At 40.1% G+C, this 24,576-nt stretch overlaps 1 protein-coding gene across 1 annotated transcript in view; it reads left to right on the top strand.

The window, feature by feature from the left end:
- PTPRG (protein tyrosine phosphatase receptor type G) overlaps nucleotides 1-24,576 on the top strand; it is a 390,728-nt gene that overhangs the window by 234,485 nt on the left and 131,667 nt on the right. The window contains exon 5 of the mRNA XM_058031858.1: nucleotides 21,686-21,781. Within this exon, the coding sequence (XP_057887841.1) occupies nucleotides 21,686-21,781 (96 nt within the window). The remainder of the gene's footprint in view (nucleotides 1-21,685; nucleotides 21,782-24,576) is intronic.

Below are 24,576 nucleotides of genomic sequence, written 5' to 3'. Positions count from 1 at the left end.
TTGTCATTCAGTTTGATTCACTGAACTGATTCAATTTTAATGGTTCACTTATGCATGCAACTACCTGGAAAAAAAGATTAAAAAATGCCCCTAAAGCAAATCTTACTGAAATTCTGGTCAAAAAAGGATCATAAATAAGCAGAAGTAAGAGCAAAATCTAAAACAATATGGCACACGTCAAGTAAAAGGAAAGTACAATATGTGAAGTGCAAAAAATAAACATGAGCTACAAAATAGAAGTTAAAAAATAGTACCTAAGGTAAAAAATCAAATTCAATATGTTTTACAATTACACAGGAGAATGAGTTTCTTCAACCTTTAGATTCTTTCTTTATTCAGTTAATTTAAAGACAACAAGGCTGAAAGGGTATCTCTTCCAAGGCACCAGCAGTTTCGTAGAGCCCTCGCTGAACGCTGGAAAATTTAGCAAGGAAGAAAATTGCATATACTAAGAATATAACATGATGAATATGTTGTGTCACATACATACCATCTGTGAGTTATTCTGATAGACAGAACAGCTTGTCTGCCAAACCCTAAAGCATGGCTTTGATTATTGCATACATTGGAAAATAATAATCTTGGGGACTTTGGGTGAATTGCATTATGACCTTGAGTTTGTACTGTAAAGGTCATGGCATCAAGGTCTGCAAGGGTAACTCTCTACTGCTGTAATTAGGTCTTTTGCTAATGGGTGCTGTAGAACAGAATTTTTACAAATGAGGCTGCCAGCAGTTACCAAGGAGAGCAGAAAAACTTCAGGACATAACTCTTAGGGAACAGGGACGGTGGGGTGTTTTTTCCTGCAGTGGTTGGAGAGAAGATGTGTTGTATCTAGCTCTTGTTTCTGAGAGAGAGTAATACAAAGGGGAGTTTTGAACTTTCAGGGGTTGCAGCCACACAAGGAGAGGTGGCCTGTGCACAGTACTTTGTTATTTACCTGCACAGCTCTGTAAATCCTCTCTTTTTGTGGTGATCACAGTGTTCCCCACTTCTTGGCCCCCTTGCAGGCGCTTACACAGTGGGAGAATGATCCAAAACTCACAGATTTGGTCCTTGCTATTCTGATTTTTACTGCTGTTGAAAGTTAATTTCATATGCTATCATTTACTTAAAGTTGTTAAATGGTAGCCTGAGTTTTAAAAAACCCTCATTTTTGTGCAATAACATGATTCAGCTGCGATGGCTGCTGCAGTAAATGTCTTATAAAAGAGGTCCCTTCCTGAGCTATAGTGCCCATAAATATTAGCTTTATTTTTATAAGTAGTTGCTTTTTCAGCAGCAAAGTAGCTGTAACCATAAAAATGCTTAATAAGAAATGCTTTCTCAGTCGCTGTTTATATGTTTAAACATTTAAAAGAACCATTTTGTATTTCCTGAATAGCCCTCAATATTAAATGTAAGTTCTATGCAATTGTTTTTCTGTAGTTTGGGGATTTTCTGCCAAATTACTATGAGCATAAGGCTTCCTATTTTTCTCCCCTTTTCTTTTTTCTTATATTTTGAAACTGTTGAGCTGCTCTGAGTCTTAAAGATCTAGAATTTGAGAATGAAAAATTTTAAAGGAGGCTTAAATGCACATCCTCTCTGAGCAATCTGTTCTAACACAGACATCACCAAGTGAAATCGAGGCCATTTCAAAACATTTACTCACTGTTCCTAATTGGTACCTGTTCTGAGTCACCCTGACTCGCTGTTGTGGTTTGAAAATCACGGTTTTTTTCCTGTCATTCCCCCTTTCCCACATTGCATGAAAATAATAGAGAAAACCAGTTCAAGCTGCTAATTATATGGAGTGACATATGAAAGCTTCGGGTGTTTTAGGTGCTTTTCTCCAGCAGGAGGAAACAACAAAAATCCTGGCGTGTCAAATCCCTCTTTCCTTTCTTAGTTGTTCCATGGGTGGAAAATCTCAGCACCTTTCTGATGCTCTTTGATAGGTATAAAAAGCTGCAAGCCTTGCTCGTGCCTCTCTGGAAGCAGAGCAGAATCCTGTTAAATGATTTGTGACTCATCCACTAGCACTTCTCCATATTTAAGAGCTACCCAAGCCAGGAGAAACCTTTTAAGTGTAGCAGACTTCAGAGTGAGTAAAGGCAGCCTTAGTAAGCTCTGTCATTTGAGTGCAGTCCCAGGGTGTCTTGTGCTTTGCTGGGAAAAAAAAGGAGATGCTCTGACTGAATCCTCTGAAAAATTATATCCCACCCTGTTCTCTGAGAACCTCTGTAAGCTTTTACAGAGAGAGAAGGAAATTACTCCTAAAAGTTTCATTCTGTGTGTTGGAATTGTTTATTTTGGATTCTGCAGTGGAAGGGAATAAAAATGGTCAACAGCGAGGAACTTATCACTTGATAACCAGAAGGCATAGTGAAACTGCAAAACTCATTTCCATTGTCTGTTTGATTTGATCCTATAAAAATCGTGACAATGAACATAAGCAAGCATAATATATTCTTTCATTATGCTTCTATATTTATTTTGTGTAATAGGCAGAAAAATAAGCATGTCACTAGCAGTTGCCCTTTTTGAGAATATTATTGTTGATTGAAACATTTTGAACAACATTTTGAATCAACATTATTGTTGACTGAAACCTTTTAAAAGCTGTGTATAGATAGTGAATTTTCACTTCAGAGGCTTCCGTTTTTACATATTCGTGTTTTAAATCTACATTATTTTCATCAAAGGTTGTGATATTTTCTGAATAATACCATTAGAAAAAAACTTTTCTGGGTTTCCTTTGGGCATCCAGGGAAAGTCAGTAGCTGTGCTGAACAAGAGATGTGATTAGAAAAAAATAATTTGCGCTGTGCTATTAGGTTTCATTTGCACAACGCCCAAAAGACGAGCACATAAAAGCTATGGTTGCTTATGTTTTCCATGGTGAATTTTATAGGATCACATCAAATAGTGTGAATGTAGGTTTTGTGGTTTCATGGATTCCATATTCTCCCCCTGATTTCTGTGCAGGGCGCAGTAATTGCCATGAATTCTGCAGAGAATTTGTGATCAGCTGTATTTTCTTTTGTAATAAGGGGACCCACTGTGTTAGCCAGCAGTAAGTGTTGGTAGCAGGTCCTTAGGGGAAAAGTTGTTCCTGAGCAGGAGGCCACTTAAAATAAATAAGCAGAATAAATAAGTGCAGAAAAGGAACATTAGGGTCATATGGCATAAACCAGTATGAAATATGCTACAGCTGTACCTCTCCAAATATCTTTTAGATGCTGCCTTGGCCACAGTATGGTGTAAATGAAAATAGTGGAGAAGGTTTTACATATTCCAGTTGCTTCATCATGGGAACTGTGAATTTCCACAGATCCAGTTAAAGTTAGATCTGGTTACAGCGGACACCAGTTCTGTGTAAGACCATGTGTTAGGAGAAAATGTTCCAGTCCAGAGTCAAAAATCTTTCTGAAACTATGTCTTAAAATATGCACTCAGCTCCAGAATAGCAGATGCTCTACACTCCAGATGCAATGTATGGGATGAAGTCTGCATTTTTTTGGTTGCTGCTAAAAAAATGTGTATTGCTTTTCAGATTGGAGACACTTTGCAGTTGAGGAAGAAGTTCCCCAGATGGAAGGATGTGAATTATTTATGCAATGTTTATCTCAGGGTTTACTTCCCATCACAACCAATTAAGGCTATTTCATTGCATTAAAACTAACGTTTTCACATTGGGGAAATCATTTATCTAAGGAAAGCTTATATATAGTATCCACTACTTAAAAGCTTGAAAGCTTCCATCAATCATATAGTCTCAAATTCATTTAAAAATGTACAAGATGGGAAAGTAAAGATATTTTCCTATGTTAGGTCTTGCCAAAATGAATTATAATTAATTGAAATTTAAGAAGATATTATATTCATGTTTTTCTTCCTACTCAGTAGGAAGCAATGGCATTCAATAGTCCTCTATCACCTCAGTGTTGCAGTCACTGGACAAGCCTCAGCCCATTTTAATCTGGATACCTAGAGCAGAGAAGAAGCCTTTGCTCCCACACAATTATCTTAAGACTTTTCTTGAATAAGCAAAGATTGAGATCAAGCCTTACAGAAACAGAATATATTATGAAATAAAATTGTCTGCTTGGTCTGTAACTCTGCATTTAAAGTGGCTGTATTTGTGTGGCAGTGAACAATTTACTGTAATTCTTGTCTTTGTTCCTCTCCTGCTGCCAGAGTCCGTGTGAGACATGGGCAAAGTGTACCAATAGATAACAGTGATAGCCAAGGCATTAAACTGAAAGGTCAGCTTATTATTAATTTTAGAACTGTTTTCCAGTTGAGGTACAGCCAGGACTCACCAAGGTTTCTGCAGATCAGATAAGAAGGGCTTGTGTATAGACCTGCTCCAAATGAATAGCATCACTCTTGGGGAAGGGAGAAAGAGAGGCCATTACTGTCACTTGACAACTTCATTTCAGTCCTTGCCCCCAACAATTGTAACTCCTAGGAAAGCCAAATTGTGGAATTTGGGGAATTAAGGTCTGGTCAAACAAATCACTGCTTTTTTAAAAGCCTAGACAGACCAGGAGGTCAATCTGTGAAATATGCTAGGAATATAGACATAAAAATAACCAAAATATCAGGCAGAGAGCTTTATCTGTGTCTGTGATGAGTTGAAAATTACAGAAAATGCTGTGCCTAACATTCCTGGTAGCTCTTTTTGAGGTGTGGATCAACAGTATCACAGAAGGAATGTTAAAATAGTGATTTTTTTTTTTTTTCTAGAGGCAGGTGGTATTCCTGCTTAATCTCCATCCCCTCCAGGGACAGGCACTAACAAAGGTCTTTGGAAGTCATTCAAGGCTAGTTTGTGAACAGCTAACATTTCTTAGAGTTTTGTAAGTAAACTGTAGTGCTCTGACAATCAGTAAGTGCAATTTTATGCATTTTAGGGAAAATATACTTTGGTTTTCACAGTATCCTGCTGAAAACAAATCTATTGCTTCCCCAAGCCTGTGGGCATATATGTGTGTTTATTTATGTGGAAGCCGTGAATCTTTTAAAGACTTGTACATGTAACTATTTCTTGGTGAGATGTGACAAAGGGCATCTAAAAATGAGGGAAATTTCTTTGTATCATGAATTTAGTAAAATGCCTGGCATTATTGCCATGGAGGCAAGTTCATCCTTATTGATGCCTTGCTGCTGTTAACATGGTGAGAACAAGATAATTGTGATTGCAAACTCAGATCTGTATGTGACTGTAATCAGGTTGTGATATGGAAGGAAGGAGGAGGAAATCTCCCCTAAGGTGGCTCCAGTAGTTTATGTTATGCTATACATTGCGCCTTTGAACCACCTTCCCCAGAAATGTTTGCATGCCTGGATAGCCCAGAGACAATCCAAGAACCTCTTGCCTCTTTGTTAAGTTTCTTTGAGCTCAAAATACTGTGCAGAAGTCCTGTGGTTTGCTGGCTTCTGTGCTTGTAGCATCTTTTGAACCAGGCTTCATGTTTGTCAGGCTGGATCCTGCACAAGCACCAAGCAAGGAGGCTGCTCTAGGTCTGAGCAGTGTACACATGGGTGGCTTCAAAGTGAGCCTCCTGCAGAGAGGGCTGCCTCTCACTGACCTTTGATTTGATTCTCAGCATCCCACTTCTGAGATTTTTCCCTGCCTAAAACAGGACTGTTTTAGCTTGTTTTGTCTGTGTGAGTAGGTAAAAAAGGAGTATCTACCTGATACAATTAAGAATATGTACCTAAACTTACTGATTGGGCTGTGGTGCTGTGCTGTAACTCATCTGGCACTTGTCAGGTTGCACTGGTCAAATGATTTACATTCTGAAAAGGTAATTTAATAGAGTATATGTATCAATGGATACTCCTGAATTTGTGTAGAAGATTAAATTTGCTATCATATACTTATAGATCACCTGATTTTTTTTTTTTTTTTAATCTAGAGAAGGTACAATGGAAAGTACAATGGAAATTTTTGGCCAGCAAGTTTTCAAATCTTTCATCTTGTTTTCAGTCATCATTCAAAGTGGAATTAAGAAAAGGAGCATTTCATGATACTCTGATAATAGATGATGAAACTACTTGATAGTTGGTGACTACAAATTTGCTTTATTGCAGTAATTTTAACTTTTACTTTATGTTTTAAGGAGATGGCCTCTATTGTTGATGGCTGTTTTTGAAATTACATCAAGATGTTATGCACTAGCAAGAAGGTAAAAACAATCTGACATGGTTTGCTTTAGAGAGCTCATTATCTCTAAAGGCTTTGGAGCACCCCTGAAACAGGATGAGGACACAATTATTTTTATGCATTTTTCTTCCATGTTTTTACTCTTGACCATGAGAAGACAGCTTCTTCTATGGAGCAGCATGCCAAATCATTATTCATAGACCTCTGGTGACCAGAGAATGCAAATTTCTTTCCTCAGACTCTTTCATTAGTGGGAGGAGTTTTAGGAAAAGCACCTTAAGGGATCATGAATAAAGGCCAATGTTTTATTTGAACAAGAGGTCTGCATTTGCCTGATATTCTAGAGCTTTGTGTGCTATATAAAAGCGAGTTTGTCTGAAAACTTTCTCTGTAGTCATGCCTTGATTCACTGAAGTTTGGACTGAATACTCTATTCTCTATTTTTTTTGCTCAGCAATTCTTCCCTGGAATGACAGAGGGATGTTCTGGGGGGACAGAACAATTGTTCCTTGCCAGCCTATCTGTAAGAATTTGGACATTCTCAAGAGTTCCCACTCAGCTATCCCATCCAGTTATTCTTCCTCTGATGTTTTGCTAAGACAGCTTTCCTTGTGAATCTGAGTGCTAATTTTGCTCATAAGGTGTCTTTGCTGATGTTTAGAACAAATTTGCATACCCTGCTTTATTAGAGCAAACGGGGGGGGCTATCTCCTATTTTTCTAAGGAATTCTCTTTGAAGACCAACTAACAGGTGAGGAAAAATGTCTTATTCCCCATCCACATGAAAACTCAAATGGAGTGTCAGATATTTATCACATCTTTTTTTATGTTTCTGAGAGATTTAATAGTGCCCAGAATAAAAGCTACGTGCTGTTTAAACTGAGGCATTATTTAGCAATTGGTGCTGTCTCAAGAGGATAATTACTCAGAAGTATCTATTTGAAAATTCATCTACTGCTAGTTGTATAAATGTCTACAGTGCCTGAAGTATTTAAATACTGAGAGGCTTTATGATTAAAGTTAGCATATTACAATATTAAACAGTGGTGGATTTCTATTAATATGATGTGTGCTTAGATTCAAATGCTGATATTCTCTCAGTGACTCAGGGGAATCTGCACCTACTGATAGCATTCCCACTGAGCTATCAGAAAGAAAGAGGGTACACTGTGTGACCTATAACATCCCCAGGTGCAGAAATGAGTGCTCTCAAATTGAAAAAGGCCCAGGTTATCTGTGTGCAGATTGCTGAGTTTGGAGGGGATGTGACAGCCCCTGAAGTGTCTGCTGCCCATGCTGGGCATGATGGTGAAGTGCTTTGTGAAGGAGGACAGGGAGTGTCTTCAGTGCCTTCAGTATTTGATCCATACTTGTGAAACTAATGGGGTCTCTCTTTAAATTTGCTACTTAACTGCAAAGGCACTTGAATGTGTGTCTTTGAATAGTTGAGACCCCAAGTGAGCAGCTGGATTTTGATCATATTGGTCAATGCATTCTAAAATTATTATAAAGGTCTGACACCATCATATGCAGACACACACACAAAGCAGGATCATATAATTCTCATTTTCTAGTTTAACTGGGTTAGAAGACTCTGACTTTGCACATAGAGTAATGAAGATTAAATTAGTTATTGCCACTCAAGGAAGTGTTCCTTGAGTCCCTACAAAGAGCTGTGTGAACATGTGAGCTCAGTGCTCAGCAGCAGCAAAAAGGCAAAGAGTAAGATTCAAAAATATTAGGAAATTAGTGCATGGAAAAAATCTTTACTCTGTGGTACATATGAATTGAGTGGTTCTGACTGCCCATCCTAAAAAATGCTGGGTATGTCCAAAAAAATAGGAGGCCTTCAGTGACAAGAAAAAAAGATAAATAGTTGTTGTGACATCTCAGCTTGGAAAAGGTGACTCTGGGTACATGATTACACAGGGCTGTGAAATTTCAACTAAGTTAAATAAATGTTACTTGCTATATTTCCCAGTGTAGCTAAGGTTCTGAGTCCAGAGAGACAGAAGGTGCACAAAGGAACCCTTTTCCAGCAGTGTATCCAAGTGCATGAATTGTGGAGCCCCTTGGGAAATGAGCTTCTAGCAGTCAGCAGTAAATACAGGCTGGAAAGAAGATTTAACAGAGCTCTGGGCGCACCAGTCAAGGATGGTCCTTGTGCAGCTTCCAGGTCACAAAGGCCTCTGAGGCTTCCTGGAAGCTGCAGGAGTATAGCTAAGGGAACAGTTGCTCTTTGTCCATGTCTTGATTTACTTTCTATTAGTGCCTGAGACATGATGCAGAGCCTGATGCACCTGTGGCTGTAATCAAGTGTTTTGTGAGGGCTCTCCAGAGCTTTGCTGCTGCAGCATGGAGTATTAGACAATATCCATGGCCACACTGCTCTGCACAAGATCTGTGTGGAGCATTTTTAAGAAATCAGCAGAAAGAGGGCACCTTGAAATCATCTAAAATCCATCAAAATACCTTCCAAGCTGTAAATTAGCAGATCAGGCTGGTATTTTGTAAAAGATTGGTGCACATAATTGATAGATACGCTAGTGCCACCCTTGACTGGCAGACTGTATGATGGGAGATCTTGGGAGTGAAAGGGCCAGATGATAATTGGTAAAGGGAAGGAGATGAACTGAAATACTTGAATTTTACAATCTCCTGGGATGTCAGGACCCTGCAATGCCAACCCAGCAACCACTGGCTGTTCAAAGAAGCCAGTCATGATCCTGAATGTGTTTTGAACTGCTCAGAGAAGCAGTGCTACCAGAAGCAACCAGAGCTGCCACTGATTTCAGCAAAGTCTTAACAGCCCTTTGGTGTGAGAGATAGGCATGCTGTCTTTTCTTTCTGTCTCCTTTTCTTTCCCCCATCTCTGTTGTTCTCCTTGCTATCTCTTTCCTCCGTCTGTTCTGCAGGAGCCTGGCACAGGGAGCCCAGACACACTCCTGTTACAGCGCTGCTGTGACCCCGTGCCTGGCTAGGCAGGGAAGAGCTGTGTCCTGTGCCACCTGGCAGGAGTTGCCAGGTGCTGAAGTGGCTGATAACAGCCATTTTCATTGCCTGCTTTCCAGTATGAAGTTGCAAGTATCAGTCGCAGAAGCTGAGTTATCTGGCTGTGCGCTTCTTTTCTTTTTGCTGTTACATGTATTTTCCTGCAGAAATTAGGACTGGACTCCAGACCTAGATGTAGCCTGTCTCACCTGTTTTTCTGAAGAAGAATGTTTTTCACCACATTTAATACCATCCATATATTGTTTTTGTAAGAAAAACCCATTTGCTTACTGAGGTGGGGATAAGGCATAGATGGCTTCAGAAGACTCAATTGTTTATATTTAAAATTCTTGATTTTTTTTGTACTGTTCTCAACTTTTCTCCTATATCTTCAGTTAAAAGTTGTAAAGATGTTTAAATCATTAGTGTTGCCATGGAGCTGAGCAGCCTGGGTCTGTGCTCTGAACTCATACCAGGTTTGAGTGCTCAGCCTTACAGACAAGGTCGTGTTAACATCTTAACCTACAACTCTTCATACTCTTTTTTAGTGGCATGAGTGAGCCAAGATGTTGGATGCTTTATCCCCAGGAGTCACAGGCCCTGCTGCTGGAGGGCAGGCTGAGGCTCTGGGTCACTGGTGAATACTGGTATGTGAACAAGGTAGCTCAACTGTCTCAGGATCAAGCAGGTGACATTACAGCTGTTGGATTCAGGTCAAATTGACCACCTTTTCTCTGCAGCTAGAGAGGAGATGCATGCATTGGTTAAGTGAATGTGGAGATTATTGAGTAAACACAGGCTTTCTAATGTAGGGCTCTAATTACAAACCTGCAATATTTCTGTCATAAATTGACCTGGCAGACTTCTCTTAGTGAAGTGTTAGCATTAGCTGCTGACAGCCTTTGGAGAGTGTGTGTGTTTGACAGGGGATGCTGTGGAAGGAAACTAGAATGTTGGATTAAAGAATGAAGCTAGGCAAGGTGGAGGAGGAAAGCTGGGCAAAAACTGCAGGAGGACATGAACCCTCTTTCAGGGACAGCAGACCCTTGCAGCAATCACTGCTGCTCCTGAGGCCTTGACATGAGAGTCAGGAGGTGGTGCCTGGACCTAGTTTAGGAGAAGAAATGCTGCAATGGGAGTATGACCTTTGGAATCTGCTGGGGCAGGATGTTTTGTGCATCTGGTGAGGTTCTTTTCCTGAAATGCCCCCAGTAACAAACACACATACTAGTGATGTTTGCTTGTTGAGCGAGGAAATTGTTGTTTTTGTTACAGTTGAACAATTTAAATAATGCTCTGGCTGTGCACTCTTAGGTGACTGATTATGATCAAGTCTGTATGGTTAGAGCACATTTGCACCATTTCTTGTTACTGTGTATTATTGACTTTAAAATTCTCTTTGAGATATCTTTCTGAGTTTAATCTCTTTTCAATATTTGAGTGTAGCATATGCTTACCATTTTCTAAACCTTCACTACAATAATAGGAAAGTTTAAAATTTAAATTAGGGTTTAAACTTTAATTCTGTTTCTTGAGCTATGATGCATGTTTAATAGATGGTGGTATATTTGAAAGATATGTTTGGCAAAATCTTGCTTACCAATATTGAGATTTATGCAAATAGTTTTATCTCAGACTTGTGACTCATCATACATCTTGTTATAGAAAGGTTAAATAAAAGGAATACAACTTTTACAGAACATAGGCTATAAACAGACTCTTGAATGAAACAGTGATTTCTAGGTTAATATTTGAATTTTTAACTTCAATGCCACATTTTTAATATATTTCAGGTTCCTTGATCCAAAGCTTACTTTATATTCTGAAGGCGTGCAGTTGCTGTAATCTCAAGAGAAGATAAGCATGACATCTGGTTCACACCTGTGGTTTTAGGGATAAGAGCATAGCTGCTTTATGTATTATTCAGGGCACTCTGTTGAAACTGCAAGGAATTTGACTCTTTGAGGCCCTTTGTCAAAAGGTTTTTGTACTTGTCTAAAGTAAACATGAAATATAGAAGTCTTCTCTCAGTAGGTATTGAGTAGACTATTTATTCCAACCTGCCTGCTGCCAGGAGGGAAATCAGTTATGCAGGTTAATTATCAGATTTATGATAAAGACTTTACTGGTGCAACTCCCATATTTCAAAAGTTCCAGTGAGGCATTTTGTGCTGTGACAGAGCAACACCAGGAGAGGTGAATGCACCAGTAGCACCTACTGGTGTGGATTTGTGTGGCAGGTGGTGCCTGCCCAACCTCTGGGCAGCTGGGGCAGCTCTCCCTGCTGTGTGATGGGAGAGGCTGCACCAGTTTGGAGTGTTCCCAGTTCCCATTTGTGTTTGCTGGTGCAATCCAGATATCTGCTGCTGGTGGTGACAGGAGTGGCATGAGCAAGAATTGAATTGGTTGGGCACCTTTACAACCAGAGACACCAAGAGAGTGTTTTCTCTGGAGAGAGGGCAGCAGCTGTCACAATGAGAACCAGAACTTCTCTGGTGTCCATTACACAGGTGAATTGTTTGAGTGTGAGATGCTGAGGCAGAAGAGATGCTTTCAGAAATACACAGGTGTGAGCCAGACTGGAAATGTGACTCTTGGGGATGCAAATCATTTCTATGATTAAAATACAGTGGAAGGAAGGGATGAAACTGGCCCGAAGCCTGGTTGAGCAGGGACACAACTGGGCACACCTCCCACCAGGACAGTGTTCTGAAAGCTCTACCAAACCAAAGCCTTTGAAATTTGGACTTAAATGCCAATCTGGTAGTGCTGTTGTGTTCTTTGGGACTCCAAAGAAGTTCAGTGTTCTTTTTTTCAACGTCAATGGGCCTGCAAGAAATTGGAAGTGTTAAAGCTGAGAGGTTGTTTTAGTCACTTTATATAAGGTGATGCCACAAGTGAGCAGCACATCAGATGCACCAGGGGAGTCTCAACATGTTGTCTGCAGACAGGTAGAGCAAGGGAGGGGGTGAGAATCAGAGCTGTGTTTCTGTTTCACAGGCATGGAAGAATAACATAGACATTTAGCAAAGGGCCATTACAGAATGTGTTTGCAAATGGTTTTCCAGCTGTGACAGTGGACAAGGGTTTAACTTTAAAAGGCTACACAATTTCCAGCACTTTACTTTTCTGTCAGTTTTGCTGCTTGCCTGAGTATTTTGCTTCTTGCTGTGCTGAAGTCTAGCTCTTTTTGATTTGTTAGTGTAAATCCAGAATCATGTGCTTAACACACTGGCGCCATTAAGATGGCACTTAGCTACTCTGTGTGTCTGTCTCTTAAGAAAAGAAGTTCACAAATTTCTTAACACTGCAGTCTAGATCTGTGCAGACCTCACTTTCTGCTCGGTAAAAGAGTCAGAGGGGAAGGGTAGAGAAACCTAGAAAATTAGAGACAGTACAGTGATATTACATGTAAGGTTTTCCAACACTGGGGAATTTGGGTAGGCCGCCCATGGTGGGGAAGGATTTCAATTTGAGGTATTTTCAGGAGATCCTGAGTTTTAGAAAGGATATAGTGTCCTCACTCCTTGTGTATTAAACCCTTCTGAGAATCTTGAAGTAAAACACCCACATTAAGCAGCTGCTTTGGAAAAATCCCTCATGTTCCAATGGGACAGCTGTGACAGAACCATTGCTGTTCCTGCAGCACAGGATGTCACACATCCCTCCAGTAATCTGCAAGTAGCTACTGAGGACAGTGCTGAGCACTCTGCTCTGCCTGTGGCATTATGATGAGGGCTTAGATAGAGGTGTATTCTGCAAAATATGAGAAAACCCATTATTATTTTTACCCTCCAAGTAAGCTCGTGTCCTGGCCTGGTTCTGCTCTAACTGTCCATCTACTTCACAGTTGATAAATAAAAATAACTCTGCCAGTGTACAGCCTGGAGGATTTCACATCCCCTCAGAGATAGGAATGGCCTTTCGCCCAGCAAAATGCTGCTGAAAACGTGCCCCATCTGCTGCATAGCTTTGAATCCAGAGTGAAACTATAAATACCTCAGAATTTGTTCTGAGGCATTTGGAAGTTCATTAAACCTCTTGGAAGACCTTGCCTTCTCCCACTGAAAAAAAAAAGAAAAAGAAGAAAACCCCATCATCAAGAAAAAAGACCACACACAGAGGACATTTTGAATTCCGCAGTGCAATATGAGGAATTTGTGCTAAGACATGAGATCTCAGAGGAATGAATGCTTCTGCTAGTGCATCTTTAAAGTGAATGGGATGTGAAATTGTGTTAATCACACATGCTAGGAAAAGTAGCCTTTTGTGGGGTTTATTCTTCAAGTGCAGCTCCTTTGTTTTCCTTTAAGAGTGCTGGAGTATTTTTGGAAGGAAATCCCAGTTCTCTCCATTTTGGCAGCACTTCTTGGTGTTTAAGAAAGTAAATGGATTCCTGAAAGATGATCTGAAGTAGGGGCAGTTTGAATATTTTGAAGTTTAAAACTCTTCAGTAGTGATATTTTTTCTTTTAGGGAGGCCATGGGAAGCAGATGAAGAAGATCTCTAAAGCAGCCACTTTTGGGTGGAGTTCAGAGCTATTCTGTTCATGCAGTTAGTCCATCCAGCTTGTTTTTTGTTGCTGTGTCATTTGGTGCTTAGCCACTTTCTAAATTGCCTGTTTTAGATTTTCAGCCATGACAGCACTAAGTATTGCCTCTAATTTTTCCATTTGTGCAGTTTTAGAAGCCACGTTTGCCTCAGTGTTGTGTGCTCCTGCTGTCGTACTTGGAATATGCCCCCAATAGACAAAGCCACTGTGAGTGAGACTCAGAGCTCCTCAATAAATACACAAAAAAGTCTCTGATAGAAGAGATAAAGACCAGTGAAAGACACCAGGAGCTTCCCAGAGCCTGGGAAGATGCCCCTGGGTGTGTGGGTGCGCTGCCCTGCATCAGTTGTGTGTGCTGAATTTCTGCGACCTCTGCTTGTAAAAGGGATGTGGCCCACATGGCATAGAGTGGTTTGGGTTGGAAGGAACCTAAAAGATCACCTGATACCAACTCCCTGCCATGTGCAGGGACACCTTCCACTAGATCAGGTTATCCAGATCTGGCCAGGCTGGCCTTGAACACCTCAGGGATAGAGCACAAACAACTTCTCATGACATCTCCTGTCAGTTATGAGCTGGTTGAAGTTGGCACCATTATTAAGGACGCAATAGACTCTCTCCTTAGGGGACCTGTATGACTCTTCCTTATTGCAATATGAAGCAAATGAACAGCAACCTCAAAGCTTTTTTCCTCCAACAACACTCCATGTGACGCTTAATTTCACATGGTTTTCAACTGTGTGTCATTCTTCCCATTAATTTCAAAATTTTCAAACTTTTTTCATAAAACTCACACTTAAAGAAGGGATAGGCAATGACCACATGAGGAACTGAGGCCCAGAGAAGGGCAGTGATCAATGCAAGATAGCAGAAACTCTCTAGTAGCCTTTGCAGCCCAAGGGCTAATAAGTTGCCACATCTCAAGTTACCAAAAGACTTGATATTTAAGAAATATTCCTACCTTTACATAAAAAAAAAAAAAAAACCCAAAAAACTAAACCAGAATACTGAACTATTCCTCTCTCCTTGCTTTCATGGGCTTCTTAATCTTTTCAGGAAGGAAAGAGCTTTGCATTTTCTAAGTTTTTCTTCCAGGCATGAAGGCAAGAGCCACAGTGATTTTAAAATTGCAGTGCAGGTTCTCCTGAAATCACATCATTCTGGTTCCTTGGACTTGAAGTGAAATACCATTTGTCAGGAATCCTCTGATGGAAGGGTAGAAATGAGCAATACTGTGTGGGGCAATCTTTTAGCCTTTTTTTATTTTTACCTCCTCTCCTTGGATCTCTTCCATCCCTTGGACATGTGGTTCACATCCCTTTCACAAGCTGACTGAGCACCCTATTGCACCAGTTACCACCCACGTTTCCAGAAACAGAGCCTCCTAAATTTGTGTGTCTAACAAGATGCTGTGATATATCTGGATACTCAGGTATAATTACCACAGAATGAAGGCATTTTGAGCATTTTTTGGAGATGAGAAAGAAAGGTTCAAAAAAGCCTCTTGCTCTTTATGTTTCAGTTCTTGCTTATGTCTCAGTATTAAAGTGTTAATGTTATAATCTCCTGTGTTTGGAAGGAGGTCAAATATGAAACAACACTTGTAACACAGAGGAAGGAGGATCAGAAACAAGAGACATTACACTGGGAGGTAATAACCACAGCTTTATAATTCAAGGGTCTCGTGCATTTTGAAAGAGAAGACTTACTGCTGATTTTTTTGTTGGTTTTGAATGATTTATAGCATTTCACTTGTGGTGGAGTGTTGCAATCTATGTTGTCATGGAAATTCTATTGAATTTATAGTTCCATTTATCCAAAACGATTTTCCAGACTTCATTTCATGGTGAATCATATGGCTGTTACTCGGAGTACAAAGCAATTGCAAAAAAGTTTCACGTTATGCAAAGCATAAACACTGACACCGTTATTTTCATATTAGGGTAATACAAATGAATGCAACATGCAGCTTCTTAGCATCAAATGGGCCTGCCTTGTGTAATGACTCACTGTGTACCCACGAGATGGATTTTCGTGTTAGGGATGGGAGCAGGCCTGAGGGGTGTTCATTTCTGGCAGCAGAAATCAGGGAAGTTTCTGTCTTGGCAAGGTCCTTCTCTCTTAAGATTTAGGACTTGCAATACTGAGTGATGTGGGTGTGATCCAACAATGTGTGGGAGCCCAGAGTGATCCCAGGAGTGCTGGGTGTCCTCCTTGTTCTACTGAACTGTCACTGGACCTCTCACAGGTTTAAATGCTGTGCAGACTTATGGGCAGAAGGTACAACAGCTATCACCCCTCAGGTTCAAAAAGACTCTGAAATTGCTTATTCTCCATTTATAGCATGGGTGCATCTACTGCATTGTTTGGAGACAACAAAGCAAAAATTTGTGCTTACTGTTAAAGAAGATGAAAGGGAAATTTACCATACTTCTGAGGGATATGAGTGTCTAAATTGAGTTAAATTCTGGTACTTCACTTGCATGATCTTGCTCTTCCTGTGTTACAGCTCCTTTCAGTTTTTTCAGCCTAGTATTATATTCATTATCAAGTTGCAATTACATTGGGACAAAGTCCCTGTCTGACTCTTTGTTTTGCAATTTTACCCAGCACACTTTTAGGCACTGTAGAATACCAAGTTATGACATTCAAAATACATCTCTCTACCTGCCTAACTATAGTTAAAAATTCACTGATGAATAATAGACTAGGCAGGAAAAACATGCCATTATCTGCTCCTGTTCAACTTTATCTTTTCAAAAGAATGCAATATACTCTGTGTTATTACATCAAGCTCTGGTAGGAGAACTGGAAAACATCACGATTCACTCTTCCCCATGCCTTTCCTAGGCAGATTTTGAATATGTTATAAATGATAAGTTTCATGGATTTTTTAAAGAGAATATAATGAGAAATCAAACATTAGACTTTATTGCCCCAGTGTACATCTCACACTCCAGTAAACACACAGACTGCAGGACAGTTATTTTGAATTTTTAGTGTTGCAGTGAAGATTACATTATGTCTGTAGAAAATTTTTATCCCAGCCAAATGGATCACATCATCCAGTTCACTGGAAATCTATGCACATATTTAAAGCAAAAGTAAGTTACATGCAAGCTTTCAATTAAGAAAAATCATGTATGATTCATAATCTCAGCAGAGAATTTATTTTTGTGCAAAAGGTTTTTAATCCAGTTGTAAAAGTGTCTGAGAATAATTTATTCTTACAATGTAAGCAGCAAAGACACTAATTAAGAATTAGTATATTCAGTGCTTAACGCCATTCATTTAAAGCAAACATTTCAGAATTTTTGTTTCACCACTCTGCAAAGAGTTGCAATCTACCTGTGCTGACTGGGTGTTGTGCTCTTCTGAAAATATTCTCAGTCTCCAAAGCAGTACATAATAATCCACATCACTGCTCCCTCTGCATTCTGCTGCCTAATTCATAAAAAAATTGGCTGGTCTATAAAACCTTTTATTTTTTAATGCTTTTTTACCATGCTTTAAATTACACTGTAGTCCTTGGATTGCTGGAAGGAAATGAGCAGAAGGATAATTCTGATGATCCTTTCCCTTGCACCAGAATTCCTGATTCTATTGAATATTCTGTACTCCACATCTGTGACAACACAATGAGCCTTTGTTCATTTTTTAATCTAAAGAGAAATCTGCTGTAGGAGGTTGCACAGGGTGATAGCAGCCCAATTTAAAAGTCTTAATTATTTATTTTTAAAATACTTGGCATCTGTCTATGGAAAATGTATTTGCCTTGTTCCCAGTCTCTTAGAATTGCATTGAACTCACTCACATCTTCTGGGATCTATCAAATGCTCATTGTGGCTTTTCTCTCATAAGTGCTGAATGAGTTTGGCCATGACAGTCTGTATTGGATGTAAACTTTCTGTCTTTGTAGTGGGATAATGACAGCAAAGAGATGTCATGCACAGGAATGGTGATTTCTGTCTGGATGCCTGTCATGCCAAGCAGAGAAACAGAGCCTTTTATTTGTGGATGGGTGGCGAGGGGAGGCCATTCATTGGAAGCAGGCTCAGCTCTTGCAAGCCAGTGACTTTTCATAATGAGGGTTTAGTCATTCAGAGGCAATTGCACTTAATAAAATCAGAACTGGTCTCTGGTGGGCAGTATTTCTCAGTAATACACACGGTTTGGACAGCCTGTCCTTACAACATCAGCATGGTGGCAGCCCAGTTTGGCATCAAAGTCTAAGCACAGACATTTTGCCAGGTCTGGGTAACACCAGATTTCTGTAGAGCTGAAAGAACACAGTTGAAGAAAGGTGTTCCTGCAGGGAGTAGGATGTCCTGAGGAGGAGGCAATTTCTTGCCCCAAGGGCATGGTGGAGGGGAAGGAGCTTGGAGGCAAAGGCTCTCCAGGCTGGAGAATCACCCACATGTTGGATGTGCAGGGTGTATTCACTTGTCTAAGTGTTGTAGGCTGGGAATAGACAGAGCTGGAAACTGTAGTGGCTGGCCAGTGGATCTTCCTGGACAGCAGAGACTAAAAACATGACTAAAAACATGTTTTCTCAGGGTGACTGGTGATTATCTCCTGGGTTATGGCAGAGTGAGGCTTTTTCTCCCTAATCCTCTGTTTTAAGGCACTTGTAACAGTCTGAAGATTTTGCCCTCAGTGATATTTTTTCAGGCTTAAATCTGTGCTGTACAGCAAATCTCTCTCAAGTTTGAAAACAATTCTTTTATAGCTTGAAGAGTGTTAAAGCATGAGGTTTTCCCATTAAAGGAAGCTCTTGCCCTCTCCTTGTCTTGGTAAAGCTGCAGTTGTATTAGTGTTAACTTTTTAGGATGGAGAGTGTCTTCGTGCAGGAAAACTACCTTTGTTTCACTAGGGATGGTTTGTCTCAGCTTGGCTTTACCAAAATACTGAAAATTTCAGCGTGCTTGGACACACATGGTTTTTATGATGCCTCTTTACAAGGTAAATGCAATTGCACTGCCGTGTTACACATCAGAGATTAAGGAAGGCCATGTAAGCCTTTCCCAGCCTTGTTAGTTGTAATGGGGCTAGATGAGAAAGCCTTGTAAATCTCATCTCTTGTGCCATAGGGAGCAGGACACTCATGCCCTCCTGGCCCTGTGCCACGGGGAAGGCTCTGTGGAGCACAGTCAGCAGGGATGTGAGGAGCAGAGTTCTGACTACACACAGGTACTGTCACACTGCAAAGGGCATTTCAGGCTTTACTGTTGGATTCTCAGCCTTTAAATTTTGTAATTTTGTTGTGGAAACACATGCAAAAATGTGCAAAAATGCTGTTGTATGGGGCTGAAATCAGTCAGTGCCATAAATCAGGTTGGTTGTGTAAGCTTGGGTGATTCTCCATTCTGCATTGCACAAATAGCATATTATAATAGGATCCAAATTTTCTTTAGCTTAAAAGCCTCTTTGTTGCATTCTGTGCTGCTGCTTTTTACATCCCAGGCAGAGACAGTAGAAGTCATTTATATGCAAAGTGCCCCATATATTGTATACACTAATTATATAATAAGGAGTAATAATGAAAATTTTCTAGCATGTTTAGGCCACTTAAGTATGCAGTGAAATTAATTTTACAGTTAACTGTCTTATTCCCACTTTGTACATAAAGAACCTTATCCCACCCATAGAAAATATTAAGTTAACTATCTACTGATAAATGCATTCAGTATTATGTATATTATGAATAAAAGAACAAAAATACATTGGATATATTTGCATTTTATTGTAAATTGGGGAAAACTGATGAGGCTGTATTATGGAAGAAAACAATATGTGATCACATAATTAGAAAATTGCCATAATGCTAATGCTCAGTAGTGTCCAGGTGTGGTTTTATGAGCAGCCTGAACCATGAGGCTTTGAGGGTGTAACTTTACTGTCTTTTTACCATTGTTTTTGCAGGGTATGTGTGTGTAAATTATATAATAGCAATTTCTCAGACATTGTATTCCTAAAATACTCCTTCTAGCTGTATGAGCACATAAGGAAGCTACTGCAGGACAGATGACAATAATTTTTCATGCAGGACAGTTCCCCTTGACGTGATGGATGCAGAGAGAGCAGCTACGCTCTCTGGAAAAACACCGGGGAGCAGTGGTAAAATGCTCCAATGTGTATGGTAATCAAGGCAGAGTGTGGTTCTTGATTAGGCTGTGAGATTAAACTGCTAAGACGAGGGATCTGCATGAAAAACTCTTTTACCAGAGCCCTTTGCACTGGTATGCAAGAGTGCATGGTAAAAATTAATTTCCTTAAAATGCCGTGAGCAAAATTGATCCAAAATGATTTTGGCATATGCTGAACTCACTCAGTGATGCTTTTCTTCACAAACTCCTGTGAGGAATATATTGTGAAATGTTTTATGTAAGGCATAGATAATTTTAGACTTTATTTTAAAGAGGAGCAAAATGTAGTTTGTGAGTGTTTTGCCAGGTTTGGTCTGTGCTGGCTAAACTCAAGTTTAAGCAATTTTTCCTGAAGCAAACTGTTTCTAATTTCTACCTCAATGAATGGCTGTACCTTGCTCTGCATTTGTTCAATGCATGAGTTGTCAGAATCTGGAGGCACTGCCACCTTTGTGAGATACTGCCAGCATCTGTGTGTGTGCTGTGACTATGCTGGGAATAGGAAGGCCAAAGAAGGGGAAGAAAATTGCTTTCAAATGTTATGAATCTGGTGTAAGTGCCAATTTTTTCTCATTTCTTTGTGGGCTATTTAGAGTGTGGTCTTCCTTCTGCTGAAAAAAGTACCTCTACCTTTGAATGCTTTGACCTTCATCTTGACCTTTTCCCTATGTGGTGATGTTTTTTCAACTCTATAATACTGGCAAAGCACCTATCCACGACTGATAGTATATACAGTGAGAACCCTGGGGATCACTAAATGTGAGTAGGAATGTACCTGTGCAAGATAAAAGAGTATAATCTCTCTTGGCATACACAAAATATGGGGAAAATAGTGCATTTGTGAATATGGTAAGATGTGTCATGCAGCACTATTTTGGAAAAACCCAAACAATAAAATAATGGCTGATAGAGATGGACTAACATCCATCTCTAGGGGCTTCTTTTGGAATGGAGGGGCTGAACAACTACTGGAGAAGCAGCAGTGTATTCAGAGAACTTGCAGAAGTGGGAGCTCAGCTACTGTGGGAAATGAAACCAGAACCATACTGGAAATTGAGAGCACGAGCACACACAGGCCTGGGTAGGCTGCCCTTACTCATGGCATGTGTGTAGTGGAGTGGGATTGCTTACCAGCAGAAGGCATAGAGGAAACTGTTCTTCATCCTCTTGCTTGTTTGGGGTAATCATTGTTCTCACCTGCTCTTACTTGGGGTTTGTGTAATTATTCATATTTATTATTCATTAAAAAATTACATCAATATATCTGTTTTTACTCATGCTTTTTGCGGAGTACTAATGCTTTGGAAATAAAAGTAATGAAATTTAACTGAAGACAGGGAGAAGTGTGACCTTAACTGATAGACCTGAATATCAGAGGCTCATAAAAATGCATTGCTATGGAGACAGACTTTTATCTTACAAATTACTTTAGGAGTAAAGGAATAACTCTAAACATCGAAATCCTTTTCAAAATTCTCTATGGATTTTGAGATAAATATGTTTAGCACATTTAGCAGAGCAGGAGATGAGCCTTCAATGTGCAAAGAAATGAAGAGTTGCTGGCAGAAAGCACAAAGTTTAACATCTGAACAGACTGGCCATACTGTTTACCTTTGGATTTGGTATTAAAATGCATTGCACCAACTCTGTTCCCTACTTACTGTCCCAGCAGGGCAGTCATGCTATTAATGAAGATGCTGGTTAAACAATTGTTCAGCAGAATTCCTTTATCTCAGGTTCATAACACTGGGTTTACATACAATGTGAATGCATTACATCATGTGAAAGCTGTATGAATCAACACTAATGTGATTCTGTTGTTGGTTTTAATTTTTGCAGATGCAGATTTACTTCTACAATCCTGATGACTTTGACAGTTTTGGAACAGCAGTTCTAGAAAACAGGGTGGTAGGAGCCATGGCCGTGTTTTTTCAAGTAAGTTAAAACAAAGACTATATCCATAAACCAAAGTGTTCACTGAGTACTATCTAATTCATTGGATTATTTCAAGCTTAATGGATGCATCTGTTTTCTTGTTCCCACCTGTCTAAGTGAAAGATATTTCATATTGTCTATGTCTGATTTAAAATGTAAATAAGTATATTTAAAAACATAATGAAAAATTTTGCCTGGATTGTTCTGACTTTATAGCTACTCTACAGATGCAGACTGGAGAACACATTTATCATGGAACTTCCTTTACTGCTGAAGCACATTGTTGCAGTCCCTGGAATACTAACAAACCAACACCAACTGGTTTTGTTTAGGGAAAACTTAAAATTCAAATGTAGCTTGAGAGAAAATTAATCAATACCTTTCATCAATCTTATCTGTAGCAGCTTCTTCTAAATTGTCATAGTAGCAAGTTCTTGAACAGACCAGATTTCCAAATGAGTGAATTTATGCATCCACTTGTTTGAAATGCATCCTGCAAGATGCAGACCTGGGGCTGCTGGGTGAGCTCATCTGTGGTTCCACATGCTCCAAATCTGCAGTGTGGGGCAGGGACCAGTGCTGGTGATGGCAGTGTCACCTGTGGCAGTGGCAGTCAGCAGTGTGAGCCCCTTGTCACCTCACATCAAAAACGGGGTCTCACCTTTCTGACTTGAGGGTGAATTGAAGAGAGGGACCTGGAGCCACTCCACACCACCAGGTTGTCACAGGCAGAGAAGTAGCTAATGAAGATTTGGAATGTCTTGGAGTCTTGCTTTTCAGAAGAGAGGAAAGATGGGAGGGAAGAGCAAGGAAAATGCTGATCCTTTGTGAGGTTTCACACTAGTTTTTACTGAGGAAGAAAGTGATCTTGCTGTTATCTTTGTGAAGCCAGATAAAAAGGAATATGCAAGTACTCATATGTAAATACCTCCCTTTTTCTTATGATGTTAGAGTGACAAGCCTGACTCTGCTGCTCAAATTAAGTAAGGTTGTCTTTTTGCGTGACACTGATTTTGATCAAATGCTTTGATAAGGAGGAAAGGACAGATCCTTGTATTGCATAAATTGCTGTAACTCTGCTGACATCAGGATAGTGGAAGGAGGCATGTTAAATTCATCACTGCTGGATTCTGAGCAGTTCTGTGGCATTTCATATTAGGGCAAAGTTGGTGGAGCTGTGATAATTTACAGTGGCATGGCATGATGATGATTCCCCAGACTTCTTAATCTCAGTGTGCTACAGGAAGCTTTAGGCAAGTTGAATTTGGCCATACAAGACAGAAGTTTGGAAGCAGAGCAGCCAAAGGCTGGTTCATACCACAGTGAAGCCTCGTGGGTTTGGTGCATGTGCCGTGTCAGAAGGAGCGTGGGTTTGTGCCATGGTGTGCACCACGTGTTGTGGCATCATCTCTCTGGAATTTGAGTGCTAAATTACCCTGATGGGCTTCACATCAGCCACATCACACTGCTCCATGTCACATCACTGTATTCCCCAAATCCTTTTTTTTAACGGGATCTTAAAATTGTGGTGGGACTGTTTGGTATTCCCCACCTGCAAAGCCAAGTGCTGCACTTGCTGTAAGTCTCTCTTTGCACAATTCCAAGGGAGCCATTAAAATAACTTAAAATAGTGTGTTATGCTGTTAAAACCCCCATCTTTGATTGTCAGAGACCTCAGGCTTTTCAAGACCCCAACTGAGTGTTGTAGTCCCCTCAGGAAAGCAGAAATCTACACTACTCATCATTTCCAGCCCTGCTGGCTGCAGGACATGAGGCTGTAAAATCTGGATGATGGTGCAGCTGGTCTCCTCTGCTCTGGGAGCTGTGAAATCTGAGGCCATTACTGATGAACACCCTCTGATCTTTTCCAGAGAGTGGGGTCAAGGTAATTCTTTGGCAAAGTGGCCCAGGGGCGACCTGTTTTGTGGCTGCAGGAAAATGATTTGGGGGTTTTGGCATATTTTCCTTTTCTTTTGGGTTGAAATGAGAAATCAGTGCTGTATTGCTGAACTTGTGAGTGTTTCAGGTTTTCCTTCTGGGCAGCTTTGCTCCAAGACAGAGAACAGTTGAGGAAGATTTGTAAAGCCCAGAGGCCCCAGTCTAGAAGGGCACGTGCTGAATTCTGACACCTGTAAATAAACCTTAGGGACACCAGTGTGACAGCTGCTATTTTGGCCATCATGAGGATTTTCCAGAACTAGTCCCATAGGGCTTGAATTGTTGTACACAGGGTTATTAATGGATGATGATGATCCTTTTGCAGATCCCTACTGTGTTTGACCAAGGTGCTGTTTTAGCCCCCTCAGCTGCATATCATGTGTTGGGCTTGTTGATATATGACTTGGGAAAATCTTTTTCTTGAGAAATACTTGGTGTTCCCTGAGCCTTGCTCCCCAGGACTGCATGCAGCTAAACTTGCCATGGCTAGTATTTCAGGCAGCTAATTTAAAGCTATCTTTTAAATTTGATTCCTAGTGACTTCTAAATGAAATGTCCCTAAGATGTCCATGGTCACATTTTGATTGGCCGCTTATATTGTTCAAGTACTGCAGCTTCCTATTTTCCAGAGCTTTGGTCCCATCTTGAACTCATTTACCTAGAACACAGCTTTTAAAAATTGTAGCAGAGAGGTCATACTGTTTTTTATAAATGCATTAGAAAACTGTATCATGCATGCTTTTCTATGTAAATATTTTAACATAAATTATTGGATACATTTGCCATTAAGACTTGGATTTTTGCTAATGTGGTAATGCTGTGTTGGGATGAATGTGCACAACACTGGCTGAGTTTAT

The sequence above is a fragment of the Melospiza georgiana genome, chromosome 11 (genome assembly GCF_028018845.1).
Source record: "Melospiza georgiana isolate bMelGeo1 chromosome 11, bMelGeo1.pri, whole genome shotgun sequence".
NCBI classification, from domain to species: Eukaryota; Metazoa; Chordata; class Aves; order Passeriformes; family Passerellidae; genus Melospiza; species Melospiza georgiana.
Note: the sequence above shows the minus strand (reverse complement) of the source record. Positions and strands in the feature narration are given on the sequence as shown.